Source organism: Pseudonaja textilis, chromosome 1 (genome assembly GCF_049901715.1).
Source record: "Pseudonaja textilis isolate UNSWEBS1 chromosome 1, rPseTex1.2, whole genome shotgun sequence".
In the NCBI taxonomy this organism is placed as follows: domain Eukaryota; kingdom Metazoa; phylum Chordata; class Lepidosauria; order Squamata; family Elapidae; genus Pseudonaja; species Pseudonaja textilis.
The window spans coordinates 294134185-294156796 of NC_141990.1; the positions used below are offsets into that span (position 1 = coordinate 294134185).

General features: G+C 36.9%; 1 protein-coding gene across 6 annotated transcripts in view; it reads right to left on the reverse strand.

Annotated features, from left to right (window-relative positions):
- Window positions 1-720: 720 nt before the first annotated feature.
- Window positions 721-22612, reverse strand: part of SYNE3 (spectrin repeat containing nuclear envelope family member 3) — an 81011-nt gene continuing 59119 nt past the window's right edge. For all 6 annotated transcript variants that reach the window (XM_087922130.1, XM_087922129.1, XM_087922133.1 and 3 more), the window contains exon 18: window positions 721-12203. In XM_087922130.1, the coding sequence (XP_087778256.1) occupies window positions 12006-12203 (198 nt within the window). In that variant the 3' untranslated portion in view covers window positions 721-12005. The remainder of the gene's footprint in view (window positions 12204-22612) is intronic.

A 22612-nucleotide genomic window follows, 5' to 3' on the forward strand; every position in this document is an offset into this window, starting at 1 on the left:
AAAGAGAAAAGGAACAGATAAATGGTTGGTTTGCTGCTCATTACAATTCCAGATGATTTCGGACTAAATTTAAAAGCCCAAGGCCTCTTTCAGACTCCTGAAAGATTCTCTTTTATATTGAGAAATGCCCCATTTACCTTTCTCTGTACTTGTGTTCTTTAACCTGCTGCAGGTCTGTGAGAAGAGGGCTTAACGTTTGCTGAAGAGTCTTTCATAAGGGTTTTTACCAAAGGCTCTAAAGTCCAAGTAACATAGAAGCAATCCTATTCTAATGCTTAATGCTTTCAGGGTTCGCAAAAGGGTCTTCTGTGTACAGTTTTTGTGCTACATTTACATCAACATTAGATTTCTTCATCCCAAAGTTCACTGATACCGAAGAGTACAGGCTTTCTTCTAATTATTTGAAATTGGCTTAAAAGCATTTTTTGAGGAAGGACAATGCTGGGGTTTATAGGTACTGTTTTCTATTCATTTGCCAAAATTTCACAATTTGCTTTTAAGAAAACTAGCATGGTCATCAGACTTAGTGATTTGGAATGTAGTAAATTCTGCAACTGCCTACTGATTGCAATTTTCACAAAAGCTCTAGTCTAGACATTCAGTGTTTTTTCAGTGTAGGTCTGGGTGTACTTGACATGTACTCTTGGGATAGTTTTGATCTTTTCATATACTGTATACAATCTCCTTTTTTGAACAAAATACAATCTTTAAACAACAGAGTTATAAACCGTCAGGTATTTATTGAAATAAAAATAAATGCATTTTTACAATTCCCAAACATACAGTAGGTAAGCCATGTACAAAAATACCAGTTTCATTAAATGCAGCTACAGAGGATTATTATTTCTTTTTAGAAGAAAAATGCACAACAGGTTTTGTAGAAGGAATTAGGCTGGTCTGCATTTTTATTTAGAAAGCCAGAAATGGAAGGAAAAGGCTTGCTTCACAAAATTAAGTAGGTGCAGATATAAATGGCGATGATTTGCACATGTAGAGAACTCGGGGAGAAGTTTGGCTCATTAAAATGAGCCTAATTTTCTTCAAATGCATTTCAAAACCATATCCTATGACAGTAGAGAGGAAGTGACCTTAATAGTATGTATGTTGAATAAGCTGACTCAAGATTAAAATATTGGTAATGCGGGCACAGAATAGAGAGATGCCCCAATATCCCAAGGCATCTCCTTGCCTTTCTCTTGAGGTAAGAGAGGGAATATGCATGCTTCCTTCCACCATCTAGATCAATGATCTTCAAACTTGGAAAATTTAAGACTTGTGGACTTCAACTCCCAGAATTCTTGAGCTAACATGACTGGATGAGGAATTCTGGGAGTTGAAGTCCACAAGTCTTAAAGTTGTCAAGTTTGAAGACTCCTGATCTAGATTGTTTTACTGAACCTTGACCTATGCAGAAAACTCCAGACCAGCAATCTGATTTCTCCAACTGTCTACCTGGGTTGTGCAATGCATCTTCAATACCAGAAAATGAAACCAACTGACATTCAATTTAGCACCTATGTACAGACTTCAACAACCAAGGCACTCTGAGAACTGTTGTTGGGTGTGAAGGGGCTTCAGAAATGTCCAATAATTCAAACAACCTTTTCAACCTTTTCACAACCTTTTTGCAGTGGGATTATGTGCAGAGTTTATTTTTCAGAAAAGTAGGAAGCAAGGACATTTAGAGCAGATCTACAAGGTTACTCTAATTATCTGGATATGACCTGTAATACTGATGATTTGGAAGGGCCTAAATGTTGTTGTAGTATTTTTTTGTAATATGTTGGCATCTCTAGATCAAGATATCAGAGACATGTTGAGCAAGATTTTTCAGGACTTTAGAGAGCTTAGAAAAAAGCTCTGGTTTAGGAAAACAATTTGTCTGGGAAACAATACAAGATCTTATTCTTGTATTCTTTTTTTCTTATGGTTTACGATGTGGTTTAATCGTGTTCAAGAAATATGGGAGGCTGTTTTAAATCAAGTCTAACCTGTTGGCTCTTCTAGCTTAATATTATCTATAATATTTGGTAACAGGTGACCACAAAGTTCTGCCTAGAAGCAGAAAAACAAAGAATGCATTATCAGTTTAATTATAAATTATGAAAGCCTATACAGACACACTACTTTCATTCTGGGACAAACACTGATAACCTTCCTGCATTTTTCCTTTCCCTTCAGTGGTATAATCCCATTATTATACATGGAAGAGTTTCAGTGGGCATTAGTTTTGCACTTGATAGTAAGAGAAAGAAACATAATGTTACTTCTTATTACAGTAACAATACTAATGGTAAGCAACACAATGATTTGGTTTCAGGTTCAGAGTTGCCAATCTTGAGTTAATAACTGAAGTTATGAAATTATTTTACTATATATTGGGTCATTCCTTGTGTTACAAGATCCCCTAAAAGGGCATGGGACAGTGGTTTGTGCCCTGAGATTAACACTGATATATGATTTGTTGGTTTATTTGAAGGGTACTATAGTGCAATACGTGAGATGTTCACACATGTTTCCAGAGTTTAGAACTTACAGTCCTATTCATAATTGCATCCATGAAATTTCCATATTATTTTCAGAAAGTCCTGAGTGGTAATTATATTTAGCTGATGTACCTAAAACAATCATAAGTGCTTCCAGATGGACTACTGCTATTAAAAAGCATTTGAACAGTTATTCCACCTTTTTCTCCTCAACAGTTTTTATAGTAAGAAAAAAAGAAGAAATTGTAGAGAAATAAATGAGGGTTGCAAGCAGAAAACAAAATCACCTGGATCTTCTGTAAGATTGTGTTAGACACATAAGATATGATCTGGAAGCACTGAAGTTGCTTATGGTATCATAATGCATATCCAGAAAATTTGAGACACAATTTCATCAAATACAATAAAAATGATTAATGCCATAATTTAATTGTGTGACTTTAAAGATTTACACTCTATACTGAACTGTTTTGCCATGATTGGACACATACATTATTTTTCTAAATATATGCATTTTAATGAAATATTTTAATAGCTTTTCAAAATTTAGGGAATTACACATTTCAAAGAATATTTGTATTTTTTATATTTGCTACAAAATATATCAGTTTGCATTAAAATAACTCACATTAAATTTCTTCTCCATACCTATCTGAGATGCTTTGCAAATGGAAAACTTTAGACTAGTTTCTAAAATTAATGGCTAATTCTCTGTGATTGCTTCTAAACTGTTATATCTTGAAATGCCAATCATGGATGCAATGTTGCAAGATTAAGGGTTAAATTGTGCCTCAAATCTTCATATCATATCTCATATTATACATTCATACATAATATATCATGAAATTTACTTCATGATTCTTTGAAGCCAATCAAATTATTTTAATTTTTAAAAAAGTTTAAATTGCACAGATAATGGTACAGAGCATCTGTAATGGGTAAAGGATAAGGGGAAAAAATCCAAAACAAAACTAAACAAAGCAATCAGTTTGCTGTATATATTTGAGCGAAGATCCCTGATAATTTTTGTATAAAACCTTTAGCATCCATATTAAGCTCAGACTGATACAGTATGCAGATTAAAATATCAGGAAACCAAAGCTGATATAACAAAAAGATCACATCCAGTAAGACTCTAAGACAAAAAAAATATATGAACATATGAGAATGTAATGTTCTTTCAGAAACAAAGGCATTAGCAGAAGGGGAAATTTGAGTAAGTACCTTTTCTTCTTTTCTAGAAAGCGTTCTCTCTTTATTCCTGCTAAAAGTTGCATGCAAAAATTATAGAGGAGTGGAATGTTACCATTTTAAAAACAGTACAATTATCACACTTGCCATTATATAGAGATCCTAGTAACATTAAGTTCTGTTTACAGAGCAAAGAGGTGTGTTTGCAGACCACTCCAAAGCCTGCAGTATTTAAATCTTATTGGAGTTGACATATGGTTTGCTTAGATTTTAATAAATCAGTGGGTACAGGCTCCAAAGGTAAGAAACAAGGAGAATGGAATAAAACCATTTGTCACCTTTTCATTCAAGAAATTCTCTGATTTTCTTGGAATCCACTGATATGGATTTCACTTAGAGTGATTAATGGCTTATAAAAAGCTTGCTATAAATTCTTCTTAACTCAGGCAGCTGGCACTGAGATTGTTTTTTTCATTTGGGATAAAGATCCTGTTGTGTGAAGATTCCTAAATGGGATATTATTCATAGATTTCCAGCAACTGACAGGAAATTTCAAGTTCAACTTTTAGAAACTGAGGTTGAAGCTCAAAAGGATCAATAGAGAGTTGAAGCAGTTTGCAACAACAATGAACATTAGAGACCAGTTTCTTGGAGCTTGAAAAAGAAAGTGTGTGAGAGATAATTATTTGTTCTCCACCAGAAACAAAACCCTGGAGAATCTCTATGGGGCAATTTTATGAGCTTGCTTCAGAGATATTGATTCAACCTCTACATCTCTATGCCTTCTGGGTATGCTAATTAGGGAATACATGTTGGAGTCAAATTTTTGAAGAAGACCTGACTGAAGAAGATTTTGTTTGTAAACATAATCTCTTGCAGTAAAGACTTCATTACAGCAAAGGCAACAACCTGTAATGTATCGCCTTTAACTACCCCAAAAGTCTCTCCATCCTATAATTAAATGGTACAGCAACCATGAAAATGAGGTCATTTCTAGCACAATTAGAAAGTACATAGGTTCTACTAATAGATCCCTTCATTTGCAATAGACAGACAAGTGCTTCTACTTTCCAAATATTAGCAGCAGCAATGTGACTTTGTTCCACCTGAATTAGATTGCTATAATGAAAAATAATTTCATATAAGCAGATATTTTTTTTAAAGGACTGTGAGCTCAACATTCTTCTGATACCTGGCTCAGAATGTACTAAACATATTCATCAAACCAAACCATCTTGTGTTTTAGTTCCAATATTAAGTTCTCCACAGATACAAATCTGGCTCTACTGTTTAAGAAAAAAAAAAGGGTGAGAATTTTAATAATCAGAAAAAATACATTGTTAACACTATTTTTTAATAAAGTTTCCAAAATTATGTAAAAAGCCTTGCATGGTAAAAACAGAAATGGGGCAAAATGAATACTTGGGTATGTAAGAAAAGCCACTGCCGCCTTTTTAGCTGCTTTCAGTTTCATGGCTTAGTTAAACTTTTCACTTCTGATATTCCTCTTAAGTCCTGCACCTATTTTTCTCTTGGATTATAACTTTCGCCCTAATATGCAGATCCTTAAAAGAAGTAATTGACATAAATATGTGATGGGTGTTGGCCCTTTTGATTAACATACAGAGGCTAACAATAGGTTGCTTGTCTTGTGAATCCAACATACAATCATGATGGTGCTGTTCAAATTACAGATCAAATCCTATGTTTTGAGGGTAAATCTTACCCTTCAGGAACATCTGGTAATTATTTAGTAAACAAGGAAGTTTTAAATTAAACAAAATGAAGGCTTATTTTAAAAAAGAGGACGGTGGTTTGAAAAATATTTTTTCACCTCTCCAAAATTAAGAAAATAGAAGAAGTCTTTTAAAATTTTATACTGTAGACTAGAGGCATGGTAGAGAAACAGTGGGTCTATATGCATATTCCATTTACAATATACATATTGCTGCTAACTTTAAAGTGCAGATTTAATTCCACAGAACTAAAGCAATAAATGGAAGCTAAAGTTTTAGCAATATCGAAAATGACACATTAATCAACAGAGAGGGGGGATTAATGACTAACAACTAATGTGTCTGTAGTCCCAGAAGGCCAACCATATCTAGGTTTTAAGCAAGCAGACATGAATGAAGTTAAACACCAGAATATACTGGCTTAATGCAATAAAGTGGCATGCATTTCAGCAACTTCAGAGCTTTACATTCTAGTCTTCAGTCCTCTGCTTAAATCATTTGAAGCAGCTTATGTACAGAACAGCTGCTGCTCTTAATCCACAGTGTAAAAAATTCCAAACCAAGTAAAGACATCTGAATTTTCTTTTAAGAAATTTTTTTTTTGGGGGGGGGGCCGGGAGGAGGACCAGAATTTCAAAAAGATGTGGCACCTTGATGCCTTACAACAGGGGTGTCAAACTCACATCAGGACTTCACCTTTGCTAAACCGGGCAGGGCCAACATGTGATGCATCCAGCCTAGGGCTGCAAGTTTGACACCCCCTGCCTTACAGCGTTAATGTGGAAATTAAAGTAAAAAAGGCATCTGGTTTTGGAGTGATGTGCTTCTGGCACAGATGGAGGAAATAATGGGATTCTCTTTCTGCTAGGAAATTTGCAAGATTCAAATCCAGTTTAGCAACCATGATTAATGATGACTACAAGTAACAAGGCCTTGAAAAAAATATGCTTTCTGCACACACACACAAGTTTGCCCATCATCTTGCATGCTATATGCATAGTTTTAGAAAATGGCCCCAAATCACAGGTATGTGAAAACTGTTGCCATTGAAGTCTGGTCTCTTTTTAACAGATATATGAAACCACAGATAATGAAACCATGATTTAATAAGGGCCATCTGTGCATTTGTGCAGGTCAGATTCATTTCAACACATGCATATTGAAAACTTATTGATTGGCACTGAATAAAAGTTTGTTTTAATAACTTAAAAGGGGAAGTTTAATCTTTAGTGCTGGTCTCACTGCTATAAACAATAAGTATAATATCTTCCACTTTAGCAGGTGCACAGGGAATCTTATGCAGATCTGAGTGGAGGTCATCAAGTGAGACATGATGAAATATATGAAAAAGGCAAAAAGCATGTTCACAGAAAAACAATGTTACTGCTTAAAGCCTTGTCTTATAACAGCTGAATTAGCTTTTAAGTTATTTTATACTCTGGGCTGGTATGCCTGAGGGATATAGATATACAAAGCCCCTTTTGAGTTAAGGTCAACTCCTGATGATGTTATGAATGCATCCTTCTTTGCAACAAGATGGAAGTGGTTTGCAATTGCTTTCACCCAGAATATTTCTGACTTCACAATCTAGTTCACAACCTTGGTAGTCTCCTATCCAACTACTAATCAAATCAATCAGAGTGGGCATTTTCAAGGTGAGCCAAAGTTAGATAAGTATTAAGCCAGACATTATACAGAATAGAAAATTGAGGCATGCATGCAGTCCGCAACTAACTTGCTTCTATGTCAAAATGAAGGGCTAGATAGGAATACAAAAGGTAGAGAAGCAGAGAGAAATCTTGTCAGAGATAGGCAACCTGGCACCCCCTGGTGGTATGGACCAACATTTACCAATTCCAGTCTATATGGTCAATAAGAGAGAATAGTTAATAAAAATGTCAAGAGGACATCAGATTGTCAGCCTTCCTGAACATGCAAGCACTGTGAACGTGCATGCCAAGCTATGTTTTTTCAGAGTGTTTTCACAGAGGAAAGCACAATTTCTTCACTGTAAGATTTGGCCTCACTTATTTTTAATAGTCAGAATAGCTGACTAGAACCATACATGGATATGAAGCAGAATGGCATTTTTATCCTTTGTTGTTCCTAAGACTGGAACCAGTTTTTATATTGGATTGTTCATGCAATTTGCTTATTCAACTACCATAGAAGGCATCCTGGCAAAGGATTTAGCATTCAAAACATGGATTAAATGGCAAATAACAAATCAGATACAAACATTGTTTTTCAGCTTTCATATGTTTGCGTGGAACTTTAGAACATGCAATTTTATCTCCATAAATATTCTGAGTGACAAAGGAGAAATGCACCTCCATGCAAAATTGAAGAGAAAAATACCTGCACTCATTTGAATGATGTCTCAGTTTAGGTCTACCTCTAATAATAATAATAATATATCCCAAGGCTGTAAGACAAATTATAGATTAGTGTGCACTGAAGAGTGGCCAATTCCCATTTTTCAGCTGAGTCTTGCATTTCAGTACTTATTTCTATATTTAAGGTAAAAGATTGGAATTGCTGAATGAACTAGTAATACGCTTTTTGCTAGACTCCAAGCATTCAGACTGAATGTGCTGCAGCTGGTCTTGTTGTTGTTGTTGCTAACAATGGATACAGTGAGTTTTCTTGCAAACACAAGACTTTGTACAAAGGGAAGGGAGAGTCACATAAGGGTTTTTTTCATCCCCAGATGGCCTTTGATTGCACATATTCACAGAATGCAACCATTAATTTCCATAGGAGATCCATATGTTCTTATAATACAAATATCTGGGATTTTCCTTTGCAGAAAATGTTACTAAAAGAGGTGTGTGAGACATCAGCTGGGATCTCACATATACTAAACCACAGTTGTGGTATACTGAATAAAACATAAATAGCTTTGGCCAACATACTAAACCAGAAATCATGGTTTGCAAACCACATAATACGTTAAGCAAAACACTCACTGCAATAACTAAGTGTTACCTAGGGAATTACTGCTTTCTTAGCACAGTATCTCATATAATTTGTCTGTTAGCTATAGTTTGGAAGGAAGTCATACTTTTGTTTTCTGGACTCTAGGAAACTTAGAGACAAACTGGAGATTTTGGATCTGTTGCACAACTGTGCACAAGACAATTTTTCATGCTGGGAGCGGGGTTGGTTCAAACTGCAGAAGGATTTTTTTTTAGTACTCCACTAGTATTGGAAACTGGTTAGAAGGCTAATATGGTACTAACATTGTTTTGCAGGTGTGATTTTGCATCTTGCCAATTATGTCAGTCTGTAGTCTGAAACAACCTACTCTAAGACCCTGAAAACAGTTTTGCCTAGAGCTGGCAAAAGATTTGGCAGTGATTAAGTCATCAGACTAGAAACCAGGAAGCCATAAATTCTAGTCCCATTTTAGGCATGAAAGCCAACTGGGTGACTTTGGGCCAGTCACACCCTTTCAGCTCACCTCACCTCACAGGGTGATGGTTGTTGGGAAAATAGGAGGAAGAAGGAACATGTTCAAGTTGCATTATTTATAAAAATAACATATAAAACAAAATCAACCCTGCCTTCTCTTGTACTCCTCTACTTGATGTGTAGAAATTACCAGATGAAGCTTTTCATGTCTTTGAGATAAAACGTTAACCTCTACATGGCTGTCATATTACAGGGAAAGGCAGAGGTCCACTGAATTATTGGAAAGCCAGCAGCCCTATTTTGAACTAACAGAATCATTTTATGAGAGCATTTCAGGACTATATTTTTTTTTTGTGTGCTGGCCAATTTGTCTCCTCCATTGTCGCTCTTCCCTATTCTGTCCACCCGCCCTCCTTTTCATGCTTTATTGTATCTCCTGGATACATTGGAGTGCCTTTGCAGATTCATATTATGGCTTAGGATTCCAGCTGCACTATTCATACCATGTTCAAGCATATTTAATATTGTGTAAGATTTAAGAAGGCAGTGAATAGGTCCTCTACTGGGTTATCTACCTGGAGCAGAAAACTGGTTATTTACATAAACTGACCAGGTTCATACAGTGCAGTAAATCATGGCTGTTTCATTTTTTTTAAACAATGCTGTTTGTAGAAACCAAATTGTGCCAAGCCACAAACCTTGATTTACATGGTAAACTAAAAACCAGGAAAAACCACACTATGATTTAGCATGATGTGTGAACCGAGCTAAAATACACACCCATACCACCATAAAACTATAGTTGACTTCTCTTCCCTTTGGCAGAACATTTAAAAGCACATTATATGATTCTATCTGAACTACAACGGTGCCAACTCTGATTTAACTATGCTACGGGGAACAATCAGATACATATTCTAAACGCCTGTTTATTATTTAGGAGAATTCCAAGTCATTCCATCTAGCTGAATAGTATGAAATTGAGAATAAACAAAAATAAATCCTTCTTCATGCAGCATGTAGTTATATTGGCATTTCTTTCCACAACATGGAGAAAGTAAAGCTATGTAAAGTTTTGACTTCAATAGAGATTTTCATAAAGCACTTTTGGAAAGCAATGTGATCCTAATGGTTCTAAGAGTGAAGTAACCATGTTGGTTCACCTCACCATACTGTGTACAGAGCTTTGTCTGTGGTAAAAGCTGAGAGGAGTTCCCTGTGGGAGTGCTACAGGAGAAGATTGAAAGGAGCTTTCTCCCACCATACTGCTCAAGGGCTTCTTGATATGGAAGTTTCAATGACTACTGAGATAGATTACAGTGTGCATTCAAAGTAGTCAACCTGGAGCCTAGGTTGGTGGTCTGCCAGATCATTTCTGAATGTAGTTTCAAGGAGATAAGTGATGTCTTCTCTTGCAACCCTAGTCCATGGTGCTTATCAGATCCAAACTCTCTGTCAGAACCCCCACACTGAGGTCTTCCAGGCCAGGAAGTTCTAGGGGACAATGGGGACAATTCAAAAACTGCCCATCCTATTGAGAAATATCTAAGAATAATCTTTTCCTTTAATCTGACCACCCAAATGGTTTTGTTGAGGCAATACGGGTCATGATTCACTTCAGCTTGGGTGGAATGAGTCATATTGTCTCTGCAGTGTGAACTGTTTCACTGACATGAATCTAAGTCTCATCACCTACAGCTTGTATAAAAGGGATCAGATAAGCTGATGGGACAAATAAGAATGTCAGTAATTACTAATTATGCTGACTATATGCCACCCTGAAGATCAGAGGTTTTATGCCATTAATACTTGCTCTTGGGGAATAGGAGCAGGGGTGCAAGATAGGTTGGACTGAGAGAGAATGGCTGCTCCAAAGAACCAGCCAGCTTTTTTTTAAAAAAAATATTTTTATGACTGTATGCCATTTGCTTCTGTATTTCTATGTATGTTTGTACCATATAAAATTAACAGTGAAATTTAACAAGGAATCCCTTGTTAATTTTGTTACTTTCACAATATTTCTGCAATAAGTATAATGAGGTGATTGAAAACATATCGTAGTTAGGATCCAAAGGGCAACCCCATGATGGCTTCTCCTTTCTGCTGGTAAGGTGAACACATAAAAAGATGTGAGATGAGGATATTGGCAACAGCAACAATGCAAGACTCATGATCAGCAGGGTAACAACATTAACCAATGAATATGGGAAAATAGGAAGCAGCAACGTATTTATTCAGACCACTGGACCATTTAGTGCAATGTTTTTGGTAGCAAATCTCCAGAGATTCAAACTAACCCAAACTTCAGTGCTATAGGGGGCAGGTGGAATCCTTTGCATGTAAAATGTTATGGCCCTCACTTTAATACTAAACAATTACAATTAACTGGACAGTAGATTTTTTTAAAAAATATACTGTTTCTGTAAAATCTACAGAGGCTAAGTGGCATCTTAAGAGACATCCCTCATTCTCTTCCTAGGAAATATAAGTTAAGGCCGTCTCCAGTTTCGATGTGCATCTCTGCATACAAGGCTTCAAATACATCAGTATTTTGTCAGATAAATATCCTATTAGCATAATGATGATCAATGGGAAAGGTTGAGTAGAAAATCTGGATTGTGCATATTATATAAATTCAATAAGAAGTTAACTGGCTAATAAAATTAGTCAATTACCTTTTTTCAATCAGATGGCAATCCTAAGCGTGATGTATGTAAAAACACAGGAAGGAGAATGGCACATAGCTGCTGCTACCTTTGGATGGTAAGTCATTTTTCATACCTTCTTATATTATTCTTTTTATTTTTGTGCTTAACACAGACTATTTTTCAACAAAGACATACTCAAATAAGGAGTAGCATTTGTTGAAAACACCTATGTCAGGACATTTTTGATATATATACATATATATATATATAAATCATATATACAATATAAATATAGTCATATATTTTAAAAACATATTTTAGCTCTAAATGTGAATACTTCATTTCTCCAGCCTGAGCATACATTGGATAATGGCGGTCATTTAACCAACTTTCCAGTTTTAAATGGACTCCTTAGCAGTTGCCATGATTCTTGAAGAATTTATACAAGATAAAGATTTGCTGGGAATGGGGATGGAACCACTGAAAAAAATGCAATCTGTCAACTTAGCTGCACTGCAGGCAAGGAGAACTTAAATTGGCGGTGGGCGATCGTGTCTCAGCATTAAGTTGAAGGAGTGTGCAAAGTTGTTGGTGAGCTTGCAACTGTGTGTTTCCTCTGTTAGCGGGAGCAGAAAGGCAAGGAGTAGCAGAAGCAACAGCAGCAACTGGAGGGGTAAAGCTGCACAGCACACACGACGTAGGAAGGAACATGCACTTACTGGTCGACCCTGAAAGACAGAAGCCACAGGCATTAATGGAAGCTAATACCTGAATCTAAACTGAATCAGATATTTCCTAGACAATGGAAACATAAAATAATATGGGCGTTCTCTTCTCAGGGCAAGCTCAGCCTTTTGGCTAGTTGTGCTGAGCATGAACTGCTTTGTAGGGTATTGAGACAGCATGATAAATACCATATCCATTTTTCAAAATGTGACAGCATTCACAGTACACTAAACTTAATCATTATTACTAATATTACTATTTAAAGATTAAAATCTGAAATAATCCCAAAGATGTTCTATGAGCATGACAACAACATCATGTGACATTTTGTTTTAGGTCTTTGGAATTTCAAGATTCTCATGTGAAATTTTATTTACTGAAATCTTGTGAGATTTGTTTGGGTTTGGGCTGTTTTTTATTTTGTTTTGATTATTATTATTTTTTGCAGGGGCTGCGGATCTGAAAATTTTACTAAGTCTTTCATAAATGGATTTAGAGGATAGCTCTGCAATTGCTCCAAAGTTTTAATTTTAAGTAGAGATGTGAATTTTGATAACATCATCATCAAATTTACTTTACGCAGAAGAACATCATTAAGGTAGCCCAACATGGTCATAATAAAACACAATTAAGTTAATTCTTAGTTAAAATGAAAAAGCTGAAAGGGTAAGTCAAGACAATCAAATTTCTCTAGAACACTTGTGGGATCACTCAAAACTACAATAATATTCTAACTTAAACGATATATCCCTTGTCAGGAAATAGATCACAAAATCCAAAAACCCATCAGCATGAATAATCAGCAAAGTCTTTAAAATGCGTCACTAAAATCTGTTGAGCAAAACAAATTTAGAAAACTTTACAAAATGGAAATTTGAAACAACCTCTTCCTCAAATGAAATACAATTTTTCATAGCAAAAGAGCAATAAAGGATTAAAAAAAAAAGATTTTGAAGAAGGTAGTACCTAACACTCATCTTGATACCTTGATTTAGCCAACACTGACAACTTCTTCACTACCTCTTTTTTTGTGGAAGGTTGTTGAGAAGGTGGTAGAGGCTCCCTTATCAGTATTCCTACTATTTAGCATTCAGTGTAATCCCAAACACAGGATAAAAACATTAGGCACTTTGGTAGATAATTTTTGTTAGAGCATAAGTGGGCAAGTTGTGTGTTTTGGTTCTGATAGTCTACTTAGCAGCATTTGCTATTTAGCAGCATGTTATTGATTGAACACATATCTTCTGTTTCACCTGCAAGAGGTGAAAGTTGGGGTACCCTTTATGGTTCCAGTTGGTAATTATTATTAAGAAGAACTCCAGCATTTGGTTATTCCAGTATGAAGGTATTTGGAAGATATCTAGTGGTTGGTCTTTGCCACCAAAGGTTGTGCCATAAATGCTGTTGAAACTGAAGATGTCCAGAACTGGATGATACCATACAAACCCAAATTACCACCTTCCAGGACAATGTTGTTCAGCCAGCATTAGGGCATGTTGTAACACCACTCCTAGAAGTTACTTTGTATGAGTAGCCCTCTCTCTTAAGCAGTTCATGGGCTTAGTGGTCCTCTTGGACTCAGGTTCCTATACAAGCAGCAGGTCAAACCTGTGCCAGGGAAATATTTGCCCGGCTGATGCAACCAATTATGATTTCCTCTAGTCAATGATACCCATATCTTAGGGATAGATAGTAACTCCTGCCTTCAGCTGGGCAGCTGTAGTAATGTAAGTTACTACATCTCTTGGAGATGACTCAGCATCTGCAACTGTACAGAATGGAGTAACCAGAATGCTGGAGGGCCAAGCCCATCACTGCAAAATAGCACCAATTCTGAGATTGCTGCCTAGGCTCCAAGTAAACATCTGAGTCCAATTCAAAGTGCTAGTTATCACCTTTAGAAATCACTATGGTATAGTTCTGTGTTATATCAGGCATAGCCTTACCAGAATTGAATCTGTCACTCTGGTCTGAACATCAAGAAGAGGCCTGCAAACAATGCTTTACCCATTAGAAATGCATGGGAATTGGGCTAGGTGACCAATCTTCTCCAGTATATGTGCACTCCTGGCCTAGAACATGCTTTCTCAAGAGGTATGTTCAACCCCCCCCCCCGCCTTCTCGCATTCCACAAGAATGTTAAAACTATACTACTCCATTGGGTGTTCATCTTAAATTATTATGAGCATTTCTTTTGGACACATATTACTGTTTCTATTTGGCTATTACTATTTCGGTTTTGATTTCTTTGCTGCCCAGAGTCTTAATTGACAGGAGTGGCCTTATAAATACTGTAAAGGACAAAAATAAACACTGTTTCTTCTCTGGCTCAATTTGATTAACTGCTATCTCTTCAGCTGATGCAATTTCCCCTTAAAAACCCTGCGCATTAGATGCCTTGTAAGTTTATAGGGAATTTGATTTTTAATCAACTTTCAACAATTGCTGAATAATGCAAGCCTTTTTAAAAATTATATTGGATAGTATCCTCTGTATGAATACTGTAAGCAAAGCTTCTGTAGTGGCCTACCCCACAGCCTTTAGAAAACAAGTAATGAACATAAAAGGCAAACATTTCTGGGGTGCCTACAACCTCTTTCCAGCAGTCAAAAACCTGGATCAACTCAGGATTAGCTTGCCAGGCCTTCAGTCTCTAAGAAAACATTCTGTATTATGAAATAACTTTTCCAGACAATTTTTCTGCCTTGAGGGAAAACACTGGATTCTTAAAAAAATATTCATTTTGTGATTGCCAAGTGCTGGCTACAGTATTTTCCAAAAGGTTTTCATGCCAAGCAGGAACTTAATTATATAGAAGTGCACGTTTCACACTTTTTCCTCCTGCCAGAAATGTTTCTTTCTTGTATGCATTTCCTGCATTTGAGGCATCATTCAGGTTGGCTTGTTTAGCCTCAGAAATACTTGATTGGGCAGCAGAAAGTAACCCCCTTACAATCTTTTAAAATTATTATTCTTGTACAATCTTATATTTTTCAGGCTGCCAGGGAACAAAAAAAAAAAAAGGAAGTGGAACAGATGGTGAAATTTGAACTCAATTCAGTAGTCTTGGCTATGTATGCTGCTTAGCGATGGCTCATTTTAATAAAGTTATATGAAAAGAAATCAAATCATGATTTCTTTTAACAACAGCAGATTTAACAACAGCAGAAATGCAAACTATAAATCATCACAATGTCATGTAGTAACACCTTTTACACATTGAATTCAGTGGTATCACAAAAGGTGTCATTGGAGGCTACATTTGCTGTTTTATTTATTTTACTTTATTTTTCATTTTATTTATTTGTGTCCTGCCTTTATTATTTTTATAAATAACTCAGTTAGTTATAAAAATAATAAGGCATGAGGATATCCAACACACCTTCCTCCTCCTATTTTCCACACTACAGCCTGTGAGGTTGGTTTGGCCTGAGAGAGAATGACTGATCCAAAGTCATCCAGTGGCTTTCCTGGCTAAGGTGGGACTTTAACTCATGGTCTCTCACTTTCTAGCCTGTCGCCTTAATCACTTGACCAAACTGGCTCTAAGTAGCTAATCTCTGAGGAGCTAAGAGTGACTCTAATCTTCTCTGCCTCTGACTTGGTTGCTTGACCAAACCTTTTCCTGGAGGGGAAATTCTGCAGCTTGCTTGTCACAGAATAGGAGCAAGGGGACAGCAGGGGAAATAGTGGCTACTTTTGCATAATCATATCTTAAAGTGAATGAGGTTATATGAATTATTTGGCTAGTGTATGCACCACCTGAGAAAGTTTCTATTGATTATAATTTCTCATTTTTCTGGAAAACCTTACTGAACTGTTTTGGAATAAACTGGGCCTTTCTATTTGTACAACTCAAAGCACACTGCACTAATTCTATAAATGGATAGACAAGTTTCAGGAGTTGGCCTACCAATCTCTAGGGCCATACTATAAATAACATTTTCCAGATTCACTGCTTCTATGGGATGGCTATGCTCTAAGGCAAGGAATATTTCCAAAGTGTATACTGTAGCAGCTTCTCATGACCTAGAGCCCTCCTTATGTGTTGAGAGCGCATTTACATGGCTTTGGGGATTCTGGAAGCTGTGGTCCCAAACATCTGTCAGGAATTAGGATGAAGAATGTTTGATTCATAAGATGTTGAAGAAATAGAAATCAAAATATCCATCCATTTCAATTTGACAGTGTTGTTTAGACAGTGCAGGGAAAATATTGCAACAAGGGGGGTAGGGGAATTCCAAGTTCAAAAGGACTATAATGCCTTCTCTCAGGTAAAGTTCTCAGCAGAGAAATGAAATATTCCCATGCTTTAAAGGTTATGCTATTTTGGGTCCATTGCCCTTCCTGTGTTTCCTTTATTCTTGATGAAATTTCAGAGTGAGTGAGTCTTAACTTCAAACAGAGCTTGGGAAACTTCAATAAAACATGCAAAGCATCTGAATCAAAGTTGTCTTAATCTTGAAGCATAAGAGGCAGATGCTCGTAGAATGACCTATCTCTTGAACACTGAATTCTTGATGTGCTGGTAATAATCTCTTGTATTTTCTTTGCAATACCAATCCTGAATCTCACTGAGGTTTTTAAAAACGTAATGACCTTTATGTCCTTGACAACTGGACATCAATTTAAGTGAATAATTTAGGCAGTTAGTTTCTTAACTCATTTGCTCTTGGGACCCAAGAAGAAAACATCAAATGGTTAAGCTGTCAGCAATAGAATTTTTGCAAACAACCTTGACCTAAAAGTCTTTTGGAGTGGGGGGTGGCTATACTAAATGTAAATGAGGAAGAGGAGGAGTAGGCAAGAGGCAAAATAAGAAAAAAAGAATACGAACTAACGATTTGAGTTCGTATCATCACTATATTCACATTTATAGCTTTGCAAGACAAATTTGATCAGCAGATGGAGGGAAATTATGGAACATGAATTCCAGCAAATTGGGAACTGGAATAGAAGACATTTGTGATGACCCGGAGTATAACACAAACATAACAAAATCCAAAACGTAAATAAATGTCCTTTAATGCCTCCAACTTGGCCCTACTGTTCAATAATTCTTAGCTGGAGATAAAACTTACTCAAAATAGTATTTAAAAGAAAGCAATACAGCCTGAACTTAATGAGCAGATAAAGGTGAAATAAAAAACCCAAAACAAACTACAATGAAGGAAATTCCACAACGGACCAGGATAAGTAATTATCAACTTCAAGGAGATAAAAAGGCACAGTCTGTTGGAAGGACACCAACCAAGATAACTTCAGCCCAAAATAAAACATGCTTTGCTTCTGGCAATGCTGTGTTGTAACCATCTCTCTTATACTGTTCTCCCCAGCTGAAAATAATGAGGGGAATCATGGCCACTTCTTCTCTTGTAAGCCAAGTTGTTTCCTTCTTTGTTCCTCCCTGCATGTCCTAGGATGAAGATGGGATGGCCCTGGTTCTTCCTCTGACTGCCTAGATGGCCTCTGCCCTTCCCCAGCCTTCTCCACAACCTCCGGAGCCACACCTCCACTCCCTGTTGGCTGTTCCTCCTCTCTCTCAGAGTCAGACTCTACCAAGGGCATGACAACCCTTCTGAAAATGCTTTCTTTTGTAATCTGATACTTAATTACTGGTTAAGTGACAAGAGCTACCTATAGAAATTCCACGACTGTCAGCTGTCATATCAGGCTGGCATATACTGGTACTTCTCAACTTATTGAGCCCAAACTCAATTGCTGAGACAGTTGTTGAGTTTTGCTCCATTTTACAACCTTTCTTGCCACAGTTGTTAAGTGAATCACTGCATTTATTAATCACTACTGTTGTTAGTAATGCTGTTGTTAAGTGAGTCTGGCTTCCCCATTGACTTTGCTTGTCAGAAGGTTGCAAAAGGTGATCATGTGATTCCAGGACACTGCAACCATCATAAATCTGAACCAGTTGCCAAGCATCTAAATTTTGATCACATGATTGTGGGGATGCTGCAACGGTTGTAACTGTGAAAACAGTCATAAGTCCCTTTTTTCAGTGCTGTTGTAACTTTGAATGGTCACTAAGCGAACTCTTACAAGTCAAGGACTACATAACATCCAAGTTGTCAGTTCATGCTCTCCTTTGAGTGGCTCCAAATACAGCAACTCCCTTTTCTTTAGCACTGTGACGGGGAAAGCTATACCTGGCCCCACTTTGAATATTAAACTTAGTTTTAAGATTCTGACTTTAGTGGATTTTACAGTGGTGTTTTATATTCTTTAAAACTTTGTCATATCTTTTGTACTTGGATTTATTGTTGTAATTTTCTTTGAGTCCTCAGATAAGCTAAAAGGTAAGCTTTATTTTTATTGTTTTCTTTGCTTTGCTTTTATTTGTTGACATTTTTTATTATTTCGTTCTTTTTACTGTTCTAAGCTGCCTAGGGTAGTTCCGTGGTGAGATAGGCAGTAAATAAATTTAACAAATACTGTAATAATAAATATATTTAATAATCAGTAAACATAAGTAACTGTGGTTATTTGTTTTCATTTATTTGAAAAAATTATATTGCCTCCCACTCGCAGCCATTCAAGGTGGCTTACAGGAAATATTACAAGTTGCATTTCCTCTGAACAGTAAGTAAAATGAGCACAAAAGAAACAAGTAAAAAAAATATAAGGAATGCCCCACAATCCTCAGGAAGCATATTATCACCAAAGAGGGTGAATCAAGGTATTTCTCCATTAGTCAGTGGTGGGATTCAATTTTTTTTTACTACTGGTTCTGTGGGTGTGGCTTGGTGGGTGTGGCAGGGGAAGGATACTGTAAAATCTCCAGTCAGAGGTGGTATTTGCTGGTTCTCCAGACTACTCAAAATTTCTGCTACTGGTTCTCCAGAACTGGTCAGAACCTGCTGAATACCACCTCTGCCATTAGTGCTTCCCATTACAAATGATCCTGAATCTTAGCAAGAAGGACAGCTCATCTTACTGAAATTTCAAAAAGGTAAGAGACTGGGACTTTTCAGGGAAAGCCCTGACTTTGAGCCAGATTAGACATAAATAATGGAAATATTAATTCAATTTATATTCCTCCTTTTTTTCCAAACAGGGTGGAAAAAACTACAGCAGATTGCCTATGCCTACAATCTTTTTTCATGATCAACCTGCATAGAATTAAGTGTAGCATGAGTCTAATCTGTAACTGGTTTTTAATATAGTTTGTGAGCCTTCATTGATTTTCAGTCTTATTCCAAAACATGCCTGTGATGAGATCTATATATCTCCATACTTCTACCTATTTGCACAGAAAGATAGGACATAAACAGAAATGTTCTTTTTACTTGTGTCTTGCCCTCAGGATGTAACTTTCTAACCAATCTCTACTACCCCAAAGTTAGACCCACAGAAAAAAAAAAAGTCTTTACAAATTTAGCATTCCTGCAATACTTGGCCTCCCACCCTCTCCCTTGGTTTTTGCCAGATCATCAGCAGAGCCTGTTATCTTGTGTTAATAACTCAGCCAGTTACCATGGAAATGCCCAGGCTGTCACAACTTCAGCATTGTGATGCCGCTGCAAGATCTAGGAGTAGGAAGCACATATGCTTATTACAATTGGAGACTCATTCAAAATGTTACTTTCTTAGTTTAGCGATGTGAGCAGAGAACTGCACTATCTGAAGCCAAGACCTCCTTTCGAAGGCCTGTGAACACAGCAAGTTTAAATGAACACGGGGGAATGACCAGGGGAAGGTTAGATGCAATACAGGTAGTCCTTAATTTATGACTGTTCATTCAGCAACTGTTCAAAATTGCAATGGCACCGAACAAAAGAATTTACAATCCCTGTCCAAAGTTACAGCTGCTGTTGCACCCCTGCAGTAATGCGAACAAAATTTCGGTGCTTGACAAACTGTATGCCTTAATGACCAACCACGGGGATGCTACAGTGGTCCCCCCACCTAACATCCCCCCATCCCATTCCACTGGGTCCCCCAGGTCTTGAGCCTGTTTCCCAACACACTGGGTCCCACACTCTTCCCCCCCTCCCCACAACACCCTCATTATGGCTCAGTCATTTATCTTTTCCATAGATCTCTTTTGGGAAGTAGACAATTTGCTGTGTGGTCTTCCTACATTGAGGCCATGTGGTGCTGTCCCAGAAATGGCAACATTTTGGGACTGGCTGCAATGAATTCTGGCTTCTCCAAAATGGCACCTGCTTCTGGAACAGCACCATGTTGCCTCCATACTGTATAATCAATCTGGAGTTTACAAACCCCATAAACAAGAACTGGGGTCATTAGGTGAGGCAGTCCATGCTTGCCTTGTTTAAAACTGTCACAATTTGCATGCAGCATTACAGTTGTACGTTGGGGATTACCTGTATAACAAGGACTTTCAGGTTTACAACCAGCTGCTTTATACCAAGCCATTCCCTTAATCTGACTAGATTAGAGTTGTCTACGTCAGCCTCTTCTACCCAGCATTCTTCAGAAGCTCTGGGAATGCTGACTCCCAGAACTTTCAGCCTCAATCTTTTGGCTATTTCAGCTGTGTGTTCTAAAACTCACAGATTAAACACTTCCAGAGGACAACGGTTGGAGAAGAGTGGTCTTCATTAACCTTCCTTAAGTTTTGTCTCTAGATACATCAGAACACAATTCTTGTGGTTAAAGAACGTATTTCAAAACTGGCATGAAGCTCACTGAAATGCCAAGAAAAGAAGCCTCTCAGCTTGTTGCTCTCGGGTGGGTGGTTGGTTGGGTGGGGTGTTACTAAGTACACAGTGAGATTTAATACAATAAGACATACTGTATAACAAAGTGATATAAATAGCTATCTATGCTAATTCCCCTACAAAATTAATACAAAAGATAGCAAAACAATGCTAACCCTATGATTGTGGTTCTACAGGAACCCTTTGCTAACCTTCTGTTACTACAATTCCTGCAATCCCAGCCAACATGGCCAATGATACAGGGTACAGAGAATTTTATTCAGACATAGTTGAGGGATCACAGATTTCCTATCATTGCTGAAGTTCTTATTTTCAAAAGAGGAAAAAACAACCCGCAGCTAAGTGCCAGAGTCTCTGTTTTCAATGCAGCAAGTGCTAGAAATTGTTCTCAATGTATGACAATCTCTACTATATTTCTTGCCATTCTGCATGTAACTCCTGGTGGTTTTTTTATACATTGACACTTGGACTCAATGCTCATTATTTTTATGCTTGTCTTTACAATGCTCTGAGGTATGCAAGAAGCCAAAGAACTATTGCTCATTGTCAAATTATGGAAAAGCCACAGGATCCAGGATCTTCAATTTCTCATTTTAATCTTCTAGTCTCTTGTTTATGATAAAATTGCATTAGTGTATATTTTAAATCTGAACCATGTATCCTGATCCCAACTGCTGAATTGTCACAACCCAATGATTTACAAACTACCCAACTGTATTTCACATGGGTAGATTGTACAAACCTTCTCTTGGGATTTCAGTCTATACATACAACTTTGCTCAGTGGAAATTATTTCCAACTAAACTTGCATAAGCCTCCACTGCACGTGGTCACCTCTATTTTTAATAAAATCCTAGCTATTATAGGCAGATGCAACTATTGCTTCTCAGCCAGAACCACACAGCCAAATAAAATGCATATATCTTACAATAAATAATGAAAAATGGCCTTGAAATGTTCCTTGAACTTTTGTTTGGTACCCTTTTCATAAGATTTTTTTTTGGTCTCAATATCTGGCAACCTTCCAACCAGAATTAAATAAAGCAAGTTTTTATCCACCCTAGGAATGTAAGGCCTGACATTATCTGTGGCTTGTTTAAAATGTTGAAATAAATAACTCTCTGTTAAGTCCTTGTACATTGATTAAGAATGAAATCTAATGCCTCGTTACCTAGGAATAAGCTCTGCAGAATTCCAGGATTTACTTCTGAAAATGAGCAATAATATATACAAAACTGCAGATTTTACAACCCATGTTCTCCATTTCTCAGATGTCGTATCATTTTGGGGTCACTTTCAATCCCAGGAAGATTCTTCACCCCCAAACAAATGAACAAATTAACAGAAATATTAGGATTAAATAATTTGCCTTAATATGAGTAAAATTGGACTTTGTGTATGTATGTGTGTGTGTGTGTGTGTATTGAGGTTTTGCAGTAGATACTCAACGATATCTCAGTAGATGGCAAGTCAATATGTAAAAGGTAATTTGAAGCCAAGGCATCTAAAACTCCTTGGCTTATGATTCTAGACGCAAATGTGAAAGAAATTATCCTAGATTTCAGCTTCCCCATTAGGAATGTTGCCAGCAATCCTGCAAAAACAATGAATTCTGGGAATATATACTCTCTAATCATTTTATGTCTTACTGGATTTATTGCATTTCTTTCTTATATTTTTTCATAACACTTAAGAGATTCATATTCCACACA